Source organism: Thalassophryne amazonica, chromosome 7, assembly GCF_902500255.1.
Source record: "Thalassophryne amazonica chromosome 7, fThaAma1.1, whole genome shotgun sequence".
In the NCBI taxonomy this organism is placed as follows: domain Eukaryota; kingdom Metazoa; phylum Chordata; class Actinopteri; order Batrachoidiformes; family Batrachoididae; genus Thalassophryne; species Thalassophryne amazonica.
Genome location: NC_047109.1, coordinates 76,908,256 through 76,926,608, shown reverse-complemented (window position 1 = coordinate 76,926,608; position 18,353 = coordinate 76,908,256). Strand labels below are relative to the sequence as shown.

The following is an 18,353-nucleotide window of genomic DNA, read 5'->3' as shown; positions in this document are numbered from 1 at the left end:
TATTCATTATTTATTTTTCAATTTTAACACAAATCTAATGAAACAATCATTCATGACTGAGACAATGGACTTAATTTGATTCCATAGGGGGTCACGAGGTCTGTTAGAAAAGTATCCGACCTTTTTATTTTTTGCAAAAACCATATGGATTTGAATCACATGATTGCATCAGCCAAGCTTGAACCTTCGTGCGCATGCATGAGTTTTTTCACGCCTGTCAGTTGCATCATGCGCCTGTGTGCAGGCTTTGTGTGAGCAGTGGTCCACCCCTCTCATCGGATTTTTATTGCAAATAAAATGTCTGAACGATTTGGAGCTTTGCTGCATCAAATTTTTTCCAGAAACTGTGAGAGACCTCCAGGTAGACACCATTCTGAAAATTCAGATGGCTTTCAGGGACAATTTTATGGGGATTACACAGATTAAGGAGTGCTCCAGCCGGTTTAGCATGGCGCACTCCGAGCACCGATCGACAGGCTGAAACCTCACTGAAACAACCAGATAATTTCCAACGTGAAGGCTTTGTTGATCCGGGATGTCGTCTGACTTCCACAGAGACAGGAGACAAGACCTTTCTAATTTTAGAGATATTGCGCAAATGCAAAAAAGCAGTCCTACATATTTGTTTAATATGCGCATTGAATGACATATCCTGATCAAAAATGACTCCAAGATTTCTCACAGTATTACTAGAGGTCAGGGTAATGCCATCCAGAGTAAGGATCTGGTTAGACACCATGTTTCTAAGATTTGTGGGGCCAAGTACAATAACTTCAGTTTTATCTGAGTTTAAAAGCAGGAAATTAGAGGTCATCCATGTCTTTATGTCTGTAAGACAGTCCTGCAGTTTAGCTAATTGGTGTGTGTCCTCTGGCTTCATGGATAGATAAAGCTGGATATCATCTGCGTAACAATGAAAATTTAAGCAATGCTGTCTAATAATACTGCCTAAGGGATGCATGTATAAAGTGAATAAAATTGGTGCTAACACAGAACCTTGTGGAACTCCATAATTAACCTTAGTCTGTGACGAAGATTCCCCATTTACATGAACAAATTGTAATCTATTAGATAAATATGATTCAAACCACCGCAGCTCAGTGCCTTTAATACCTATGGCATGCTCTAATCTCTGTAATAAAATTTTATGGTCAACAGTATCAAAAGCAGCACTGAGGTCTAACAGAACAAGCACAGAGATGAGTCCACTGTCTAGGGCCATAAGAAGATCATTTGTAACCTTCACTAATGCTGTTTCTGTACTATGATGAATTCTAAAACTGACCTGAAACTCTTCAAATAGACCATTCCTCTGCAGATGATCATTTAGCTGTTTTACAACTACCCTTTCAAGAATTTTTGAGAGAAAAGGAAGGTTAGAGATTGGCCTATAATTAGCTAAGATAGCTGGGTCAAGTGATGGCTTTTTAAGTAATGGTTTAATTACTGCCACCTTAAAAGCCTGTGGTACATAGCCAACTAATATAGATTGATCATATTTAAGATCGAAGCATTAATTAATGGTAGGGCTTCCTTGAGCAGCCTGGTAGGAATGGGGCTAATAGACATGTTGATGGTTTGGAGGAAGTAACTAATGAAAATAACTCAGACAGAACAATCGGAGAGAAAGAGTCTAACCAAATACCGGTATCACTGAAAGCAGCCAAAGATAACGATATGTCTTTGGGATGGTTATTGAGTAATTTTTCTCTAATAGTTAAAATTTTATTGGCAAAGAAAGTCATGAAGTCATTAGTAGTTAAAGTTAAAGGAATACTCGGCTCAGTAGAGCTCTGACTCTTTGTCAGCCTGGCTACAGTGCTGAAAAGAAACCTGGGTTGTTCTTATTTTCTTCAATTAGTGATGAGTAATAAGATGTCCTAGCTTTACGGAGGGCTTTTTAGGGGCAGATCTTCAGAGAGGCAGCATCAGATGAGGGGAGTGTGGGTGTGGAAGATGATACCTCATCCATAAATTAATAAGTTGTTCAGGACATGGACCATACCCAAAACAATCACCATCGACCCCAATCAGAAACTCTGGGTGAATGCAAAGGTTCATGCCCGTCAAGAGGTAGGGATTCTGCATTTAGGGCTGGAGATGCACCTGCAATTATGTCAGCAAGAAGGAACCTGCCAGTGAGCATAAAGATGGCAAAATCCACCTACCTCTCAGAATACAGGATGATTTTTCTTCAAATGACCCCAGGAGCATATGGTTGTGCATTAGTGCATCACTGATTACAACAAAAAAGAATGCACAATGCCCCAGGGACCCAACACTACCTGATGCCCTGAATGTGTTCTATGCACATTTGACGCATCAGCACCACTTCTATCTCCAGGTTCACCCTCGTCAGATGAGTCCCCCTCGGTGTGGACAGCAGCATATGTGAGGAGGATCCTGCAGGAAGTAAACCTTCATAAGTCTGCAGGCCTTGAGAGGATCCCGGGCAGGGTCTTTAGCGACTGTTTTCAGGGACAGTTTTCGGAGGTACTGAAAGACATATTCAACACTTAACTGTCTCAGGCAACATGTTCCAACATGCCTTCATACATCCACCATCATCCCTGTACCAGAGTCCACAACAATGTCCTGCCTCAATGATTCCCACCCAGTTGCTCTCCCATTAATTATGAAGTGCTTCAAGAGGCTGGTAATGACACACATAAGGAAGACCATCAATGTGACATCCATCCCCCATCCATATACGAGGTCTGTTAGAAAATTATCGGACCTTTTTATTTTTTTTCAAAAACCATATGGATTTGAATCACGTGTGATTGCATCAGCCAAGCTTGAACCTTCGTGCGCATGCGTGAGTTTTTTCATGCCTGTCGGTTGCATCATTCGCCTGTGAGCAGGCTTTGTGTGAGCAGTGGTCCACCCTCTTGTCGTTTTTTTATTGCGAATAAATGTCTGAACGATTTGGAGCTTTGCTGCATCAATTTTTTTCCAGAAACTGTGAGAGACCTCCAGGTGGACACCGTTCGGAAAAGTAATATGGCTTTCAGGGACTATTTTGTGGGGATTACACAGATTAAGGAGTGTTACTGCCACTTTAAGGACGGCCCACAGTGTCTGAGAGCGCGCCGCGCTCCGATCGCCGATCGACAGGCTCACACCCCGCTGAAACAACCAGATCATTTCCAACGCGAAGGCTTTGTTGATCCGGAACATCGTCTGTGTTATGTGTCGGACGCAGCCCGGAGAACCGACCAGCATTTGAAGGACCCAGTATAAAATAAGCAGCACGGTACAAAGGATAACAGAGTTTAATAAACATAACAGTGATGTGATAAATATAACAAAAGAGTGCGCGGTCTGGCGTGGTGGATTACGGTGCGCTCCCAGCAGCACTAACGGTCCGGAGCCAGAACCAGTTCGGACCCAAGGACCCTGCCGACACCCCCCAGGTGGCCGCGACAAACCGAGTCTGTGAATGAAGAAATCATCATGTGAGTCCACACTCCACACACAGAGAGACCGCTCAAAGGTGTACAAACAGCAAACACTTCCTGGCTTAATTACTAATCAGCTTCCCACCCTGCAGGCATGGAACACCCTGTTCACAAACTCACTGCAGTGGAAGCTGATTAAAACGACTAACATAACAGCTCAATATAATAAGGTGTGAGGGACACCACATTTACTGACTGTACAAATGTTAGTCACAAAACCTGACGTACCTCAGGAAGTGTGCTGACGAGCGTGAGACCTCACCCTCTCCTCTTTCACAGACCATGCATCAAACCTGGACGTTCTCTGCATCCACTGATGATGAGATGGCTCTCGAGACGACGATCTCACCCGTCTGGTCACAAGGTCGAGTCTCTGGCAAATACACACTGTGTACTCCAGACTTAAATGCCACCATGTTCCAATCCGTGTAGATGCACCACAGCTGTGAGTCCTGACGAGCCGCACCTGATCAGCCTCAGGTGATCAGGGTGAGGTCCTGGTAACTCAGCCACACAGCCACTCAGTCCCAAATGCGCACCACCTGGAAGGAAAACCAAAAGACAGAAACAGAAGACAAACAAAAGCCAGCCAGGCACGCCAGCCACAACAGTCTGACTTTCACAAAAAGGCAGGAGACGTGGACATCAGCACTTTTTCGGCACATTCCACTGGTACAGGAGTTTTTTTCATGGAAAGAAAAGCGGAGGATTGCGCCACCGTGCCATTCATGGCGCGGGACAAAACCACCTCCGTGTTGGTCTCACAGGACGGCTTTCAGGTGGCTTTCAGATGGCTTCTGGTTGCTTTTCAGTCGTGTGATTATCCGAGAAATTGAGCATGAGCTGGACATGCCCCAACATGTCCTGTGAGGCTTCATCATGGTGTTGCTTTGCGCTGTGCCGCTCCACCACGACGCGTGGAACTCCTCCACTTTTCTTCCATGAAAAAAACTCCTGTAACAGTGGAATGTGCCATTATTTCTAAACTGGACGCTGTCTTGATCCGGTATGTCATCTGACTAGCACAGGGAGACGTGGACTTCAGCACTTTTTCGGGCACATTGAGACAGACATGCGGAGGAGTTCCGCGCGTTGCGGTGGAAGCCGCATGGTGCAAGCAATGCCGTGATGAAGCCTCACAGGACGTGTTTCTGGCATGTCCAGGCTCATCCACAATTTCTCGGTTAGTCACACGACTGAAAACCCACCGACAGCCGTCTGAAAGCCATCTGAAAGCCGTCCTGTGAGACCAACACGGAGGTGGTTTTGTCCCGCGCCATGAACGGCACAGTGGCGCAATCCTCCGCTTTTCTTTCCATGAAAAAAACTCCTGTAACAGTGGAATGTGCCGAAAAAGTGCTGTTGTCCACGTCTCCTGCCTTTTTGTGAAAGTCAGACGACGTCCTGAATCAACAAAGCCTTCACGTTGGAAATGATCTAGTTGTTTCAGCGGGGTGTGAGCCTGTCAATCGGCGCTCGGAGCGCAGCGCGCTCTCAGATGCTGTGGGCCGTCCTTAAAGCGGCAGTAACACTCCTTAATCTGTGTAATCCCCACAAAATCGTCCCTGAAAGCCATATTAATTTTCCGAACAGTGTCCACCTGGAGGTCTCTCACAGTTTCTGGAAAAAAATTGATGCAGCAAAGCTCCAAATCGTTCAGACATTTATTCACAATAAAAAAACGACGAGAGGGTGGACCACTGCTCACACAAAGCCTGCTCACAGGCGAATGACGCAACCGACAGACATGAAAAAACTCACGCATGCGCACGAAGGTTCAAGCTTGGCTGATGCAATCACACGTGATTCAAATCCATATGGTTTTTGCAAAAAATAAAAAGGTCCGATACTTTTCTAACAGACCTCATACGTACAGGAAGAACTGCTCCACGCCTGACGTCATCTCAGCTGTGGCTCAGCACATTTGGAGAACAAGGATTCCTATGTGAGGCTGCTCTCTCTGTATTTCAGATCTGCCTTTAATACAGTCATCCCACAAACACTGGTGAATAAACTGGCAGTACTCAGAACAACTCCATTTCTGTGCAACTGGGTTCTGCACATTTAAACAAACAGGCCCCGGACTCTCAGAATTCATAGCATTACATCCTCAACACTGGTTCTCCTGAAGGCTGCATCCTCACCCACTTGCTCAACACACTACTGACACACGACTGCACAACTCACCATCAAAGTAATCTTGTGGTGAAGTCTGTGGACGATACAGCAGTGATGGGACTGATTACCAAAGGCAATGGGTCAGCATACAGAGCACCAAGAACATTTATATCAGTAGATGCAAGGACAAGGCAGCCTGCATCATGAGAGACTCCACCCACCCTTCTTATAAGAAGTCCCGTCTGCCCCATGACATTAGTTTTTAAACATTGCAGTAACATAACTGTACAAAGGTAGCATAATCACCTGTCATTTAATTGAAGACCTATATGAATGGCATCATGAGGATTTAACTGTTTATAATAATAATAATAATAATAATAATAATAATAATAATGACTTGGATTTCTATAGCGCCTTTCATGATACCCAAGGTCGCTTCACAAGAGTGGGAGGAAGGAGGTAGAGGGTGGGGGTGGGGGGGTTTAGGGAGGATAGGCAAGAGAAAAGAGATATAATATGAGGTGCTTTTGGAACTGTGTCAAAGAAGTGGCAGAATGGATGGGAAGGGGCAGGCTGTTCCAAAGGGTACGGGCAATTACACAGAAAGCCCTATCTCCAAAAGTTCTGAGTCTGGTGCTGGGAATGGAGAGTAGGTCCTTGCTGGTGGAACGCAGGGACCGTGACCGGGAGTAGGGGTGAAGAAGGTCAATTATGTACTTGGGTGCCAGTGAATGAAGTGATTTATAGGTGAGGAGGAGGATTTTGTAGCTGATGCATTCTTTGACTGGGAGCCAGTGAAGTTTCTTGAGGATGGAAGTGATGTGCTTGGTGTGAGTTAGCACCCTGGCAGCTGAGTTCTGGACATACTGCAGTCTGTCTAGGGCCTTGTCTGGCAACCCAGACAGGACGCCATTGCAGTAGTCCAGACGGGAGGTGATGAAGGCATGGATGAGTATTTTGGTGATTGAATCGGTAAGTGACGGCCGGAGTCTTGAAATGTTGCATAACTGGAAGAAGGCAGATTTGGTGATGCTGTTGATATGGGAACTGAAAGAGAGTGTTGAGTCCAGAATAACACCCAGGTTGTGCACTTCAGATGTTGGAGAAGTGGTGCAGCCATCAATGACTAGTGTGAGGTCTCCATCCTTCTTGAGCAGTGATGCTGGGGCCATCACCATGAGCTCTGTCTTGTTGGTGTTAAGTTTCAGGAGGTTGGTGATCATCCAAGTTTTGATATCCTGCAGACAGTTGCTGAGTTGTATTGGTGGGAGTTGTGAGGAGGGCTTGGTGCTGATATACAATTGGGTATCATCAGCATAACAGTGAAAACTAAGTCCATTGTTGTGGGTTATCTGACCAAGATAGAACCACCACGTTTCTTTCCCGTTGTTGTTGGGCTGGTGAAATCCTCCACATGGCCACACTGAGACCTAAAATGGAACCTTGCCTGCTGTTGTCACTCATTCACCTATGTACTGCCACACTGTGCTACTATTTGTTTTTCAATACATATGTGTGTGTGAGAAAAAAATAAAATATATATATATATATATATATATATAAAAATAATATATATATATATATATATATATATATATACAAATAATATATATATATTAAATATAATATATATATATATATATATATACAACCCCAATTTCAATGAAGTTGGGACGTTGTGTGAAATGTAAATAAAAACAGAATACAATGATTTTCAAATCCTCTTCAACCTATATTCAATTGAATATGCCACAAAGACAAGATATTTAATGTTCAAACTGATAAACTTTATTGTTTTAGTGCAAATATTTGCTCATTTTGAAATCGATGCCTGCAACACATTTCAAAAAAGCTGGGACAGTGGTATGTTTACCACTGTGTTACATCACCTTTCCTTCTAACAACACTCAATAAACATTTTGGAACTGAGGACACTAATTGTGTGTGTCATGATTGGTTATAAAAGGAACATCCCCAAAAGGCACAGCCAGCAAAGATGGGGCAAGGATCACCACTTTGTGAACAACTGCATGAAAAAATAGTGCAACAGTTTAAGAACATTGTTTCTCAATGCTTAATTGCAAGGAATTTAGGGATTCCATCATCTACAGTCCATAATATAATCAGAAGATTCAGAGAATCTGGAGAACTTTCTACACATAATTGGAAAGGCCGAAAACCAATATTGAATGCCTGTGACCTTTGATCCTTCAGGCACTGCTTTAAAAACCAACATCATTGTGTAAAGGATCTTACCGCATGGGCTCAGGAACACTTCAGAAAACCATTGTCAGTTAACACAGTTTGTCGCTACATCTACAATTCCTGGCAAAAATTATGGAATCACCGGCCTCGGAGGATGTTCATTCAGTTATTTAATTTTGTAGAAAAAAAGCAGATCACAGACATGACACAAAACTAAAGTCATTTCAAATGGCAACTTTCTGGCTTTAAGAAACACTATAAGAAATCAGGAAAAAAAATTGTGGCAGTCAGTAACGGTTACTTTTTTAGACCAAGCAGAGGGGAAAAAATATGGAATCACTCAGTTATGAGGAAAAAATTATGGAATCATGAAAAACAAAAAAACGCTCCAACACATCACTAGTATTTTCTTGCACCACCTCTGGCTTTTGGCTTTATAAATGTAAATATAAATATAATATTATTATAATCTAATTATATTATATTATTATATTATATTAATTTATAATAAATATAAATATCCAAAATATCCATATATCCATATATATATATATATATTGAGGAAAATAAGTGACAGGCGGGATGCTCAGGAATGGTAGGACACAAATGCACGGCTCTAGCAGACAGCTCTGATTCTTAGTAATCTTTACTGAAGGAGAAAACAGTGGTCGGTACATGAGCAGGCAGTCCAAAAAAAGCAGCAGTACAGAAATCATCAGGCAAAGTGGCGTGGTCAAAGCAACAGGCAGAAGGTCAGGTACACACTATGAGGCAGGCAGGAACAAGAACGCAGGTACAGAGCTGGAATGCAGGCACAAGACACGACAAACTGGTGGAGAACAATACCACCCAGTGAGCTTATAAAACCCCAGGTGGCATTCAGCAAATCAGGAACAGGTGCACATGGAAAGCACCAGAAGCAGAGTGTGGCCAGAGAGAGAAAGAGAAACACCCATCACCAAGAACCAAGAGAGAGACAAGAGAAACAGAGACAGACAGACCCAAGCAGAAAAATCCCAACAAGAGAATAAACAAACCAAAGCCCTGATAACATAAAAGCAACAAAACTCAAGCCCTGACAGTACCCCCCCCCCACGGCTGCCCCGGATGTCCCAGGCAAACCAGGATGAAAGGAGTGAAACTCACGAATCAGAGCAGGGTCCAGAACAAAGCGGCAGGGAATCCACGACCGCTCCTCAGGGCCATAACCCTCCCAATCCACCAAATACTGAATCCCACAACCACAGCGGCGAGCCGCACCGTGAATGCCGGGCCACCATCCACGAACCGGGCGGGCAGAGGGGGAACGGCAGGAGGACACAAAGGACTGGACCTAGCAGGTTTGAGCTGACTGGTATGAAAGGACGGATGAATGCAGAGTGACCTGGGGAGACGAAGACGAACAGAAACAGGGTTAATAAGTTTGGACACAGGAAACGGACCGACGAATCTGTGAGCCAGTTTACGAGACAGTCCTGTCAATTTAAGATGGCGAGTGGAATGCCACACTTCTTGGCCGGGAACATAGGCAGGAGCAGGGGACCTCCTGCGGTCAGCTGCAGACTTATAGAGCTGTGAGGTGCGAACTAAAACCCTCTTGGCCCACTCCCAGGTTCGTCGGCAGTGGAGGATGAGACGGAGTGCAGAAGGAACCGAAGAGCCGAGATCTGGGGGAGGAAACAGAGAGGGTTGATGACCAAAAACGACATGAAAAGGCGAGTAACCAGTAGATGCTGAGGGCAAATGATTGTGAGCCAGTTCTACCCAGGGCAGTTGGACAGACAAGGAGGCAGGCTGCTGGGAGGCTAAAATTTGGAGGCCCTTTTCCAAATCTCGGTTGACCCGCTTGGTTTGACCATTGGCTTGTGGATGGTAACCCGATGTTAAACTAGCTGAAACCCCAAGGAGATGGCAGAATTCCCTCCAGAAGTGTGATACAAATTGAGGACCCCGATCAGACACAAAATCCTGGGGAAAACCATGGATCTTAAAGATGTTTGTAAGCATTACCTCTGCGGTTTCCTTGGCTGAAGGTAACTTGGGCAGGGGAACGAAATGAGCCATTTTGGATAATCTATCAACTACAGACAGAATCACAATGTTTCCTCGAGAGGGCGGAAGACAAGTTACAAAATCCATTGAAATGTGTGACCATGGATGTGTAGGAACAGGCAGCAGCATTAACAGTCCAGCAGGAGGGCGATTGGGCATCTTATGCATAGCACAGGTTTGACAAGCATTAACATATTCTGTTACATCTTTCACCAATCCCGGCCACCAAAATCTCTGTTTAAGTACAGACTGAGTCTTTTTAATACCCGGATGACAAGCAAAATGGCTGTCGTGTCCCCACTTGATCACCTCCCCCCTGAATGCGGCAGGAACAAAAAGCCTATTAGCGGGACAGCTGGAAGGCACCGGAACCCCATCAACTGCCGACCGGACTCTTGATTCGATTTCCCATGTGAGAGCGTAAACAAAACAGGATGCAGGCAGGATTGATTCAGGATCAGCTGAGGTGTTGATGGTTTCCCCCTGACGAGACAAGGCATCTGGTTTCCCATTCTTAGTCCCTGGCCGGTATGACAACATGAAGTTGAATCTGCTGAAGAAAATTGCCCACCTAGCTTGTCGAGCATTAAGGCGTTTTGCAGATCGCAAATACACTAAATTTTTGTGGTCAGTATAAACCAGAAAAGGTGTTTGTGCCCCCTCCAGCCAGTGGCGCCACTCCTCCAAGACCACTTTTACCGCCAACAGCTCGCGGTCCCCAATGCTGTAATTTCGCTCTGTGGGTGTCAACTTTTTGGACAATAGGCGCAACGGATGCGCCTATTGTCTTTGCCACTTCGTTGTGACAGTACCGCACCCCACACAAATGTCGAAGCGTCTACCTCAACCACAAACTGTCAGCGGGGTCAGGGAGGAGCAGCCACGGGGGCTGCAGTAAAGCGGTTCTTTAGACCCTGAGCTTCTTCACACTCTTGGCTTCCAGGAAAACGAATGGAGGGATGATTGTGGCGTCAGGAAGTGGAGCTCGCAGTGGAACTGAAATTACGAATGAATTTTGCGGTAAAAATTGCAAAACCCAGGAATTTCTGTGACCTCCTTACAGGAAGATGGAACAGGCCAATCACGTACTGCAGCCACCTTGGCAGATCCATTTATAATTTCACCTTCTGAAATCACAAACCCCAACAAAGAACAGTAGATTGGTGAAATTCACAACTTTTCCAGCTTTAACAAATAGGTTTCGCTTAACAGGATCTGACGTACGGTGCGAACATGTTTATATGAGAATCTAGATCAGGTGAGAGAAAGTCAAAATGTCATCCAAATAGACAAAAACAAACTTATTCAGAGTAGTTCCGCAACACATCGTTACCAAGTTTTGTAACACAGCTGGGGCATTTGTAAGACCAAAACACGGCAGTCACTAAATAGTCATAATGTCCCGAGGGTGTATTGAACTCCGTTTTCCACTCGTTCCTTCTCTGATCCGAACAAGATGACAAGCATTACGGAGATCTAATTTTGTAAACACCTTGGCTCCTTCCAATAACTCAAAAGCCGAAGAGACGAGGGCATGGGATACGTTTTTAATGGTAACTTCATTAGCCCCCGTAATAAATGCATGGGCGGAGCATTATATCTTTCTTCTTCGACAAAGAAAAAACCCCGCCCCTGCGGGTGATGAGGAGTGACGGATTAGCCCGGCTGCCAAAGGACTCCTGAATGTACTCGTTCATTGTGTGGCGTTCATGTCTGACAGAGAAAATAGTTATTCCCCCCGGGGTGGGCTTGCCCCAGGAAGGAGCTCGATGGCGCAGGTCATACTCACGATGAGGGAGGTAGTGATTTGGCCCCTGCTTTGCTTAAAACTGGAGCAAGATCATGATAGCGAGCAGGAACCCCAGTGAGATCTGGGTTAGTAACAGGCGACGAGAGAACTGATTATGACAGCAGGAGTTAACAACAGGCTGAACCCCATGACTCAATTTCCCCCTTTGCCCAATTAAATGAGGACGTGCTGCTGTAACCAGGGGTGCCCCAGAATAAGCGATGTGTCATCTTGTCATATACATAAAACTGATCATTTCGAGTGATCCTTTGTCACAATCAAAAGACCAGACTGAGTGCGGTGAGTGACACTTCCCAATTCATGGCCATTCACGTACCACCAGAGGGGGTGAGAGCTCACTAATTTCAGGTGCAGGGACCTGCGAGAGAGGACTGAATTAAATTTGCGTCAGAACCAGAATCAATTAAAGCTGACAAGGAACAGAGGCAATGCTCAGAGGAGAGCCTCACAGGAATAACATTTTGTGCTGTGGATGGAGAAATAGAATATAGACTCACCCGTAAGTCCGACTTGGCCGCAAGGTGGCACCCCTGGCTAGGCAATGACTAATCATGTGTCCTGAATGACCACAGTAAAACAAAGTCCGTTGTCACAACGACGCTGCTTCTCGGCGGAGGAGAGGTAAATGCGACCCGCTGCACGGCGCCTTTGTGCTGCAACGCGGAGAATCAGCGTTGACCTTACTGGAGGAGGTGCGGAGAGGAGGAAAGTGGAGCAGCTTGGCTGGGAGCCGGACGGCACTCCGCGGAAGGTCTTGCAGATGCCGGTCGGGTCCGGATGGCGAGAGCGATGAGCTGATCGAGGTCGTCAGCAGATTCACAGACACCAGCCGATCCTGAATCTCTTCAGTCAGGCCCTGGAGAAAGACGTCTTGAAGATCTGCGAGATTCCAGTCACTCTTAGCAGCCAGAATGCGGAAGTCTATTGTGTAATCAGAGACACGACGTCCATCCTGCCTCAGCCTCATGAGGGATTGAGCCACTTCACGGCCCGGAGACGTGTGCTGGAAAACCAGCTGCAGATCGGCGGTGAAAGCCGGAAGAGAGAAGCAAATGGCAGATTTACGACCCCACTCAGCTGTTGCCAACGCACGACCAGTCAGGTGATTGGTTATGTAAGCTATCTTCGTCCTATCGGACTGGAACTTACAGGCCATGAGCTCAAAGTTCAACTCACACTGTGTTATGAGTGGTTTGACGTCACCTGATTCACCTGAAAAGCGTTCTGGTGGAGATAGCAGGTTGCAGTACTCAGGTGCAGGTGTAGAAGCCGGTGCGGGTGCAGACGGCCCCAGTGGTGATGGATTGGTACTGCCGGTGGTTGTCATAAGAGATGCCTGATGTTCAAGTCTGGTTAACAACTGACTCATCTGGGTGCTCACCGACTCCATAAACGAATGTTGACGTTTAGCGAGATCGCTAAACCTGGATGTCAGGGCAGTGAGGCAGTCTTGCTGCTGTGCGAGTACTGACAGGCAGGATGCTCAGGAATGGTAGGACACAAATGCACAGCTCTAGCAGACAGCTCTGATTCTTAGTAATCTTACTGAAGGAGAAAGCAGTGGTTGGTACACGAGCAGGCAGTCCAACAAAAGCAGCAGTACAGAAATCATCAGGCAAAATGGAGTGGTCAAAGCAACAGGCAGAAGGTCAGGTACACACTATGAGGCAGGCAGGAACAAGAACGCAGGTACAGAGCTGGAATGCAGGCACAAGGCATGACAAACTGGCGGAGAACAATACCACCCAGTGAGCTTATAAAACCCTAGGTGGCAATCAGCAAATCGGGAACAGGTGCACATGGAAAACACCAGAAGCAGGGTGTGGCCAGAGAGAGAAAGAGAAACACCCATCACCAAGAACCAAGAGAGAGACAAGAGAACAGAGACAGACATACCAAGCAGAAAAATCCCACAAGAGAATAAACAAACCAAACCCTGATAACACAAAAGCAACAAAACTCAAGCCCTGACAATAAGTATTTGAACACCCTGCGATTTTGCAAGTTCTCCCACTTAGAAATCATGGAGGAGTCTGAAATTGTATTGAGGAGTGGACCAAAATCCCTGCTGCAGTGTGTGAAAACCTGGTGAACAACTACAGGAAATGTTTGACCTCTGTAATTGCAAACAAAGGCCACTGTACCAAATATTAACATTGATTTTCACAGGTGTTCAAATACTTATTTGCAGCAGTAAAATACAAATAAATTATTAAAAAATCATACATTGTGATTTCCGGATTTTTTTTTTTTTTTTTTAGATTATGTCTCTCACAGTGAACATGCACCTAAGATGAAAATTTCAGACCCCTCCATGTTTTCTAAGTGGGAGAACTTGCAAAGTTGCAGGGTGTTCAAATACTTATTTCCTCACTGTACATAGTATGCCAGATATCACATTCTATGTTTTATTTTGGAGGCCATTCAACACAGTCAAAGCAATTCTATTTATTAATCCTATTAGCTCAACCAACATTCACATAATGTTTTACCAAAATTAGAGCCGCTTTAACTTCTAACCTCTGTACAACTTGAAATTGATGTGGTCACCATTTTTATATTTTTACCTCATAAATCCATAATAGTGTAGTCATAGATTCTCCAAACCATACCTTTATCTTTGTATTTAGACAAATCATGTGGTAGACTTTTCATATGATAGGAGGATGTTTAAATTTTCACTCCTGTGTGGCCCTTCATTGACCCTACCTGGCTATAACTACCACTCTAGGATGGCCATCAAACATTTTTGTGTAGGCTATGCTACACAGAGGATGGATTGTAAGTGTTGTTTTGCCACCTAAAGTTGTACTTATTGGGTCAAGTTGGCTGCTGGCCCATGGGCTGTGGGTGTGCTGGAATAAATCTGAGTTTTTTCAGGCACATTGCTGGTTGATTGTACAGACTGGTGCCAGAAATTTTTTACACCAGAGTCCAGCAAAAAATCTGGTTTAAATTTCAACATAGTGTATTTCTGGTATTTAAGGGATGCAATACACATATACATCCCACAGGATGTGTTCACAGTGCACATGCATGGTGCACATAGGAATCAATCAATCAATCAATCAATTTTTTTTTATATAGCGCCAAATCACAACAAACAGTTGCCCCAGGCGCTTTATATTGTAAGGCAAGGCCATACAATAATTATGTAAAACCCCAACGGTCAAAACGACCCCCTGTGAGCAAGCACTTGGCTACAGTGGGAAGGAAAAACTCCCTTTTACAGGAAGAAACCTCCAGCAGAACCAGGCTCAGGGAGGGGGCAGTCTTCTGCTGGGACTGGTTGGGGCTGAGGGAGAGAACCAGGAAAAAGACATGCTGTGGAGGGGAGCAGAGATCGATCACTAATGATTAAATGCAGAGTGGTGCATACAGAGCAAAAAGAGAAAGAAACAGTGCATCATGGGAACCCCCAGCAGTCTACATCTATAGCGCAGAACTAAGGGATGGTTCAGGGTCACCTGATCCAGCCCTAACTATAAGCTTTAGCAAAAAGGAAAGTTTTAAGCCTAATCTTAAAAGTAGAGAGGGTGTCTGTCTCCCTGATCTGAATTGGGAGCTGGTTCCACAGGAGAGGAGCCTGAAAGCTGAAGGCTCTGCCTCCCATTCTACTCTTACAAACCCTAGGAACTACAAGTAAGCCTGCAGTCTGAGAGCGAAGCGCTCTATTGGGGTGATATGGTACTACGAGGTCCCTAAGATAAGATGGGACCTGATTATTCAAACCTTATAGTAGAAGAAGAAATTTTAAATTCTATTCTAGAATTAACAGGAAGCCAATGAAGAGAGGCCAATATGGGTGAGATATGCTCTCTCCTTCTAGTCCCCGTCAGTACTCTAGCTGCAGCATTTTGAATTAACTGAAGGCTTTTTAGGGAACTTTTAGGACAACCTGATAATAATGAATTACAATAGTCCAGCCTAGAGAAATAAATGCATGAATTAGTTTTTCAGCATCATGAGACAAGACCTTTCTGATTTTAGAATATTGCGTAAATGCAAAAAAGCAGTCCTACATATTTGTTTAATATGCGCTTTGAATGACATATCCTGATCAAAAATGACTCCAAGATTTCTCACAGTATTACTAGAGGTCAGGGTAATGCCATCCAGAGTAAGGATCTGGTTAGACACCATGTTTCTAAGATTTGTGGGGCCAAGTACAAGGCCAAGGAATGCACATTAGTGCATCATATGGCCATGAAGCTGAATTGGAAACAATGAACATTGACATAAAAGCACAATTACCTTGGGTCAGTGAACAGTTTGCATCATACCTTAAGCAGTGCTGCATGTGTTTCATCTCAATGTGGCCTTGTCCATATCTTGATGTGGACTTCCATACAGGAACATGCATGTGAGGTCTTTCTCCTTTGTGTACAGTGCATGCACTGACACAGTCAGTGAAGACATTGTGCATATTGAATATGAATTTTCACACATCGTAATGAATGCGACGTGGTAATCCAGCGTGCATAGCAGTCACTGCACTTTCAGTTTTTTGTGGTACTTTGCAGCAGTGTTAGGTTGTCTGTGTTGTACTGCACTCTTTAAGCACTGATTTATGTCCTCACCGCAAAACCTCTCACTTATGCATTTGTCCTCTGAATAGCAATATGCCAAGTTCTAGTACATTTTGGCTCTTAAAGGGATTGACAGATGTCAATTCTTTTATTTCATGCTATGCCCACAACTAACAAGCTGACTAAATCCAGCCTTTTCAGCCCAGTGCCCTACTTTGTGCTTAGATTACACACCCTCTAAATAGCAAAAAGAAGTTTGACATGCCCCAAATCCATCTGTGCCACACATTGTAGACCATGCTCTGAAGATCATCAAGATACAGCCATATGAGTTCAAAAAAGATGGAGGGTTTTTCCCCCTCCCTAAACTTCCTCACAGCTTTCTTTAAAGTGATGTTTTTATATTAATATGCCAAATACAGCATCCCATTATAGTTACACTTAATTTCAGTCAGGTTAACACTGTCGTCTCTCAGCACAAATCTGCTGTGAACGTGATGATTGCATGTCCTTCTCTTGTCTGTGTTGGTTTTCCTCTACAGTGCAAAGACAAGGTCAGGTTAACCAGAATCTCAAGACGCCCTGGGAGATGTAGCCACGAGCGTGATTGGTTGTCTGTCTGAATGTGTTATTCTTGTGATGGACTGGTTCTTCATCCAGCACACCTGCGCAATAGCACTAACAAAAATATGTAAAAAAAAAAAAAAAAAACTGTGGGAACTATTTTCTTTTTCCATTTTTCCTTTCTGCCTCACTCTAATGTTTCTGTTTTGTGCCCTCAGGTAGGCTGGTGGGAGAATGGGGTCCTGAGGCTGCGGTACCCAGCTTGGTCCCGTTATGGGCCATTCCTTAAACCACCTGATGATGCCCAGCACCTGCGTGTTGTCACTTTGGAGGAGCGACCATTCGTCATTGTGGAGCTGGCTGACCCTGCGTCTGGCACCTGCAATCCGTGACTCAGTGCCCTGCAGACGGCCCTTAAACATCAGGTAGAGGTTTAACAAATGTTTTTTAGAGGTACAAATAACAATGGAATTGATTAATCTGTTTTTTTGTTGTTGTTATTGTACAATTGATTGATTGTTTTATGAACATTTACTTGTTCTGTTCAACCAGAAAAGCCAAAGATGGTCAACAGTACCAAACAACACTGAGATGATGAATGGAAAAGCATTTTCAGCTAAGAAGCAACTTCTTGCTTCAAGGAGAGCCAAGGACATTCACCATCAAGCAGTGGTGGGCACAGCTAACCAAAAAGGTAGGTTTGATAACCATTAATCAGATAAACTGAAAAGTTATCTTTTATGACAATAAACTTTAAAAAAAAATGATCTTTATTACAGATAACCGATAACTTTTAGTATTGATTTGGATGCGGCCATATCAGATTACACTGTTGGCTTCTGATAAACCAGTTTCACTTTAAGCACCGCAGGGGCTGCTGGGTAAATTCAAGGATCACAAATACACAAGAATGCATGAAAAATGAATGAATAAAAAAATAAAACCCCAAACACTGTCACCATCTATAAAAGCAGTAAAACACAGTATTAGAAGTTACAGTTTATCTCGGGATTATACAACCCCTGGCAATAATTATGGAATCACCGGCCTCGGAGGATGTTCATTCAGTTGTTAATTTTGTAGAAAAAAAGCAGATCACAAACATGACACAAAACTAAAGTCATTTCAGATGGCAACTTTCTGGCTTTAAGAAACACTATAGAAATCAGGAAAAATAATTGTGGCAGTCAGTAACGGTTACTTTTTTTAGACCAAGCAGAGGAAAAAAATATGGACTCACTCAATTCTGAGGAATAAATTATGGACTCATGAAAAACAAAAGAACGCTCCAACACATCACTAGTATTTTGTTGCACCACCTCTGGCTTTTATAACAGCTTGCAGTCTCTGAGGCATGGACTTAATGAGTGACAAACAGTACTCTTCATCAATCTGGCTCCAACTTTCTCTGATTGCTGTTGCCAGATCAGCTTTGCAGGTTGGAGCCTTGTCATGGACCATTTTCTTCAACTTCCACCAAAGATTTTTAATTGATTGAGATCCGGACTATTTGCAGGCCATGACATTGACCCTATGTGTCTTTTTGCAAGGAATGTTTTCACAGTTTTTGCTCTATGGCAAGATGCATTATCATCTTGAAAAATGATTTCA

At 44.1% G+C, this 18,353-nt stretch overlaps 1 protein-coding gene across 1 annotated transcript in view; it reads left to right on the top strand.

Annotated features, from left to right (window-relative positions):
- Positions 1-18,353, top strand: part of LOC117514251 (glutamate receptor ionotropic, NMDA 2D) — a 290,532-nt gene that overhangs the window by 187,422 nt on the left and 84,757 nt on the right. Inside the window, 2 exon segments of the mRNA XM_034174620.1 lie at positions 16,961-17,125; positions 17,127-17,167. Of these exon segments, the coding sequence (XP_034030511.1) occupies positions 16,961-17,125; positions 17,127-17,167 (206 nt within the window).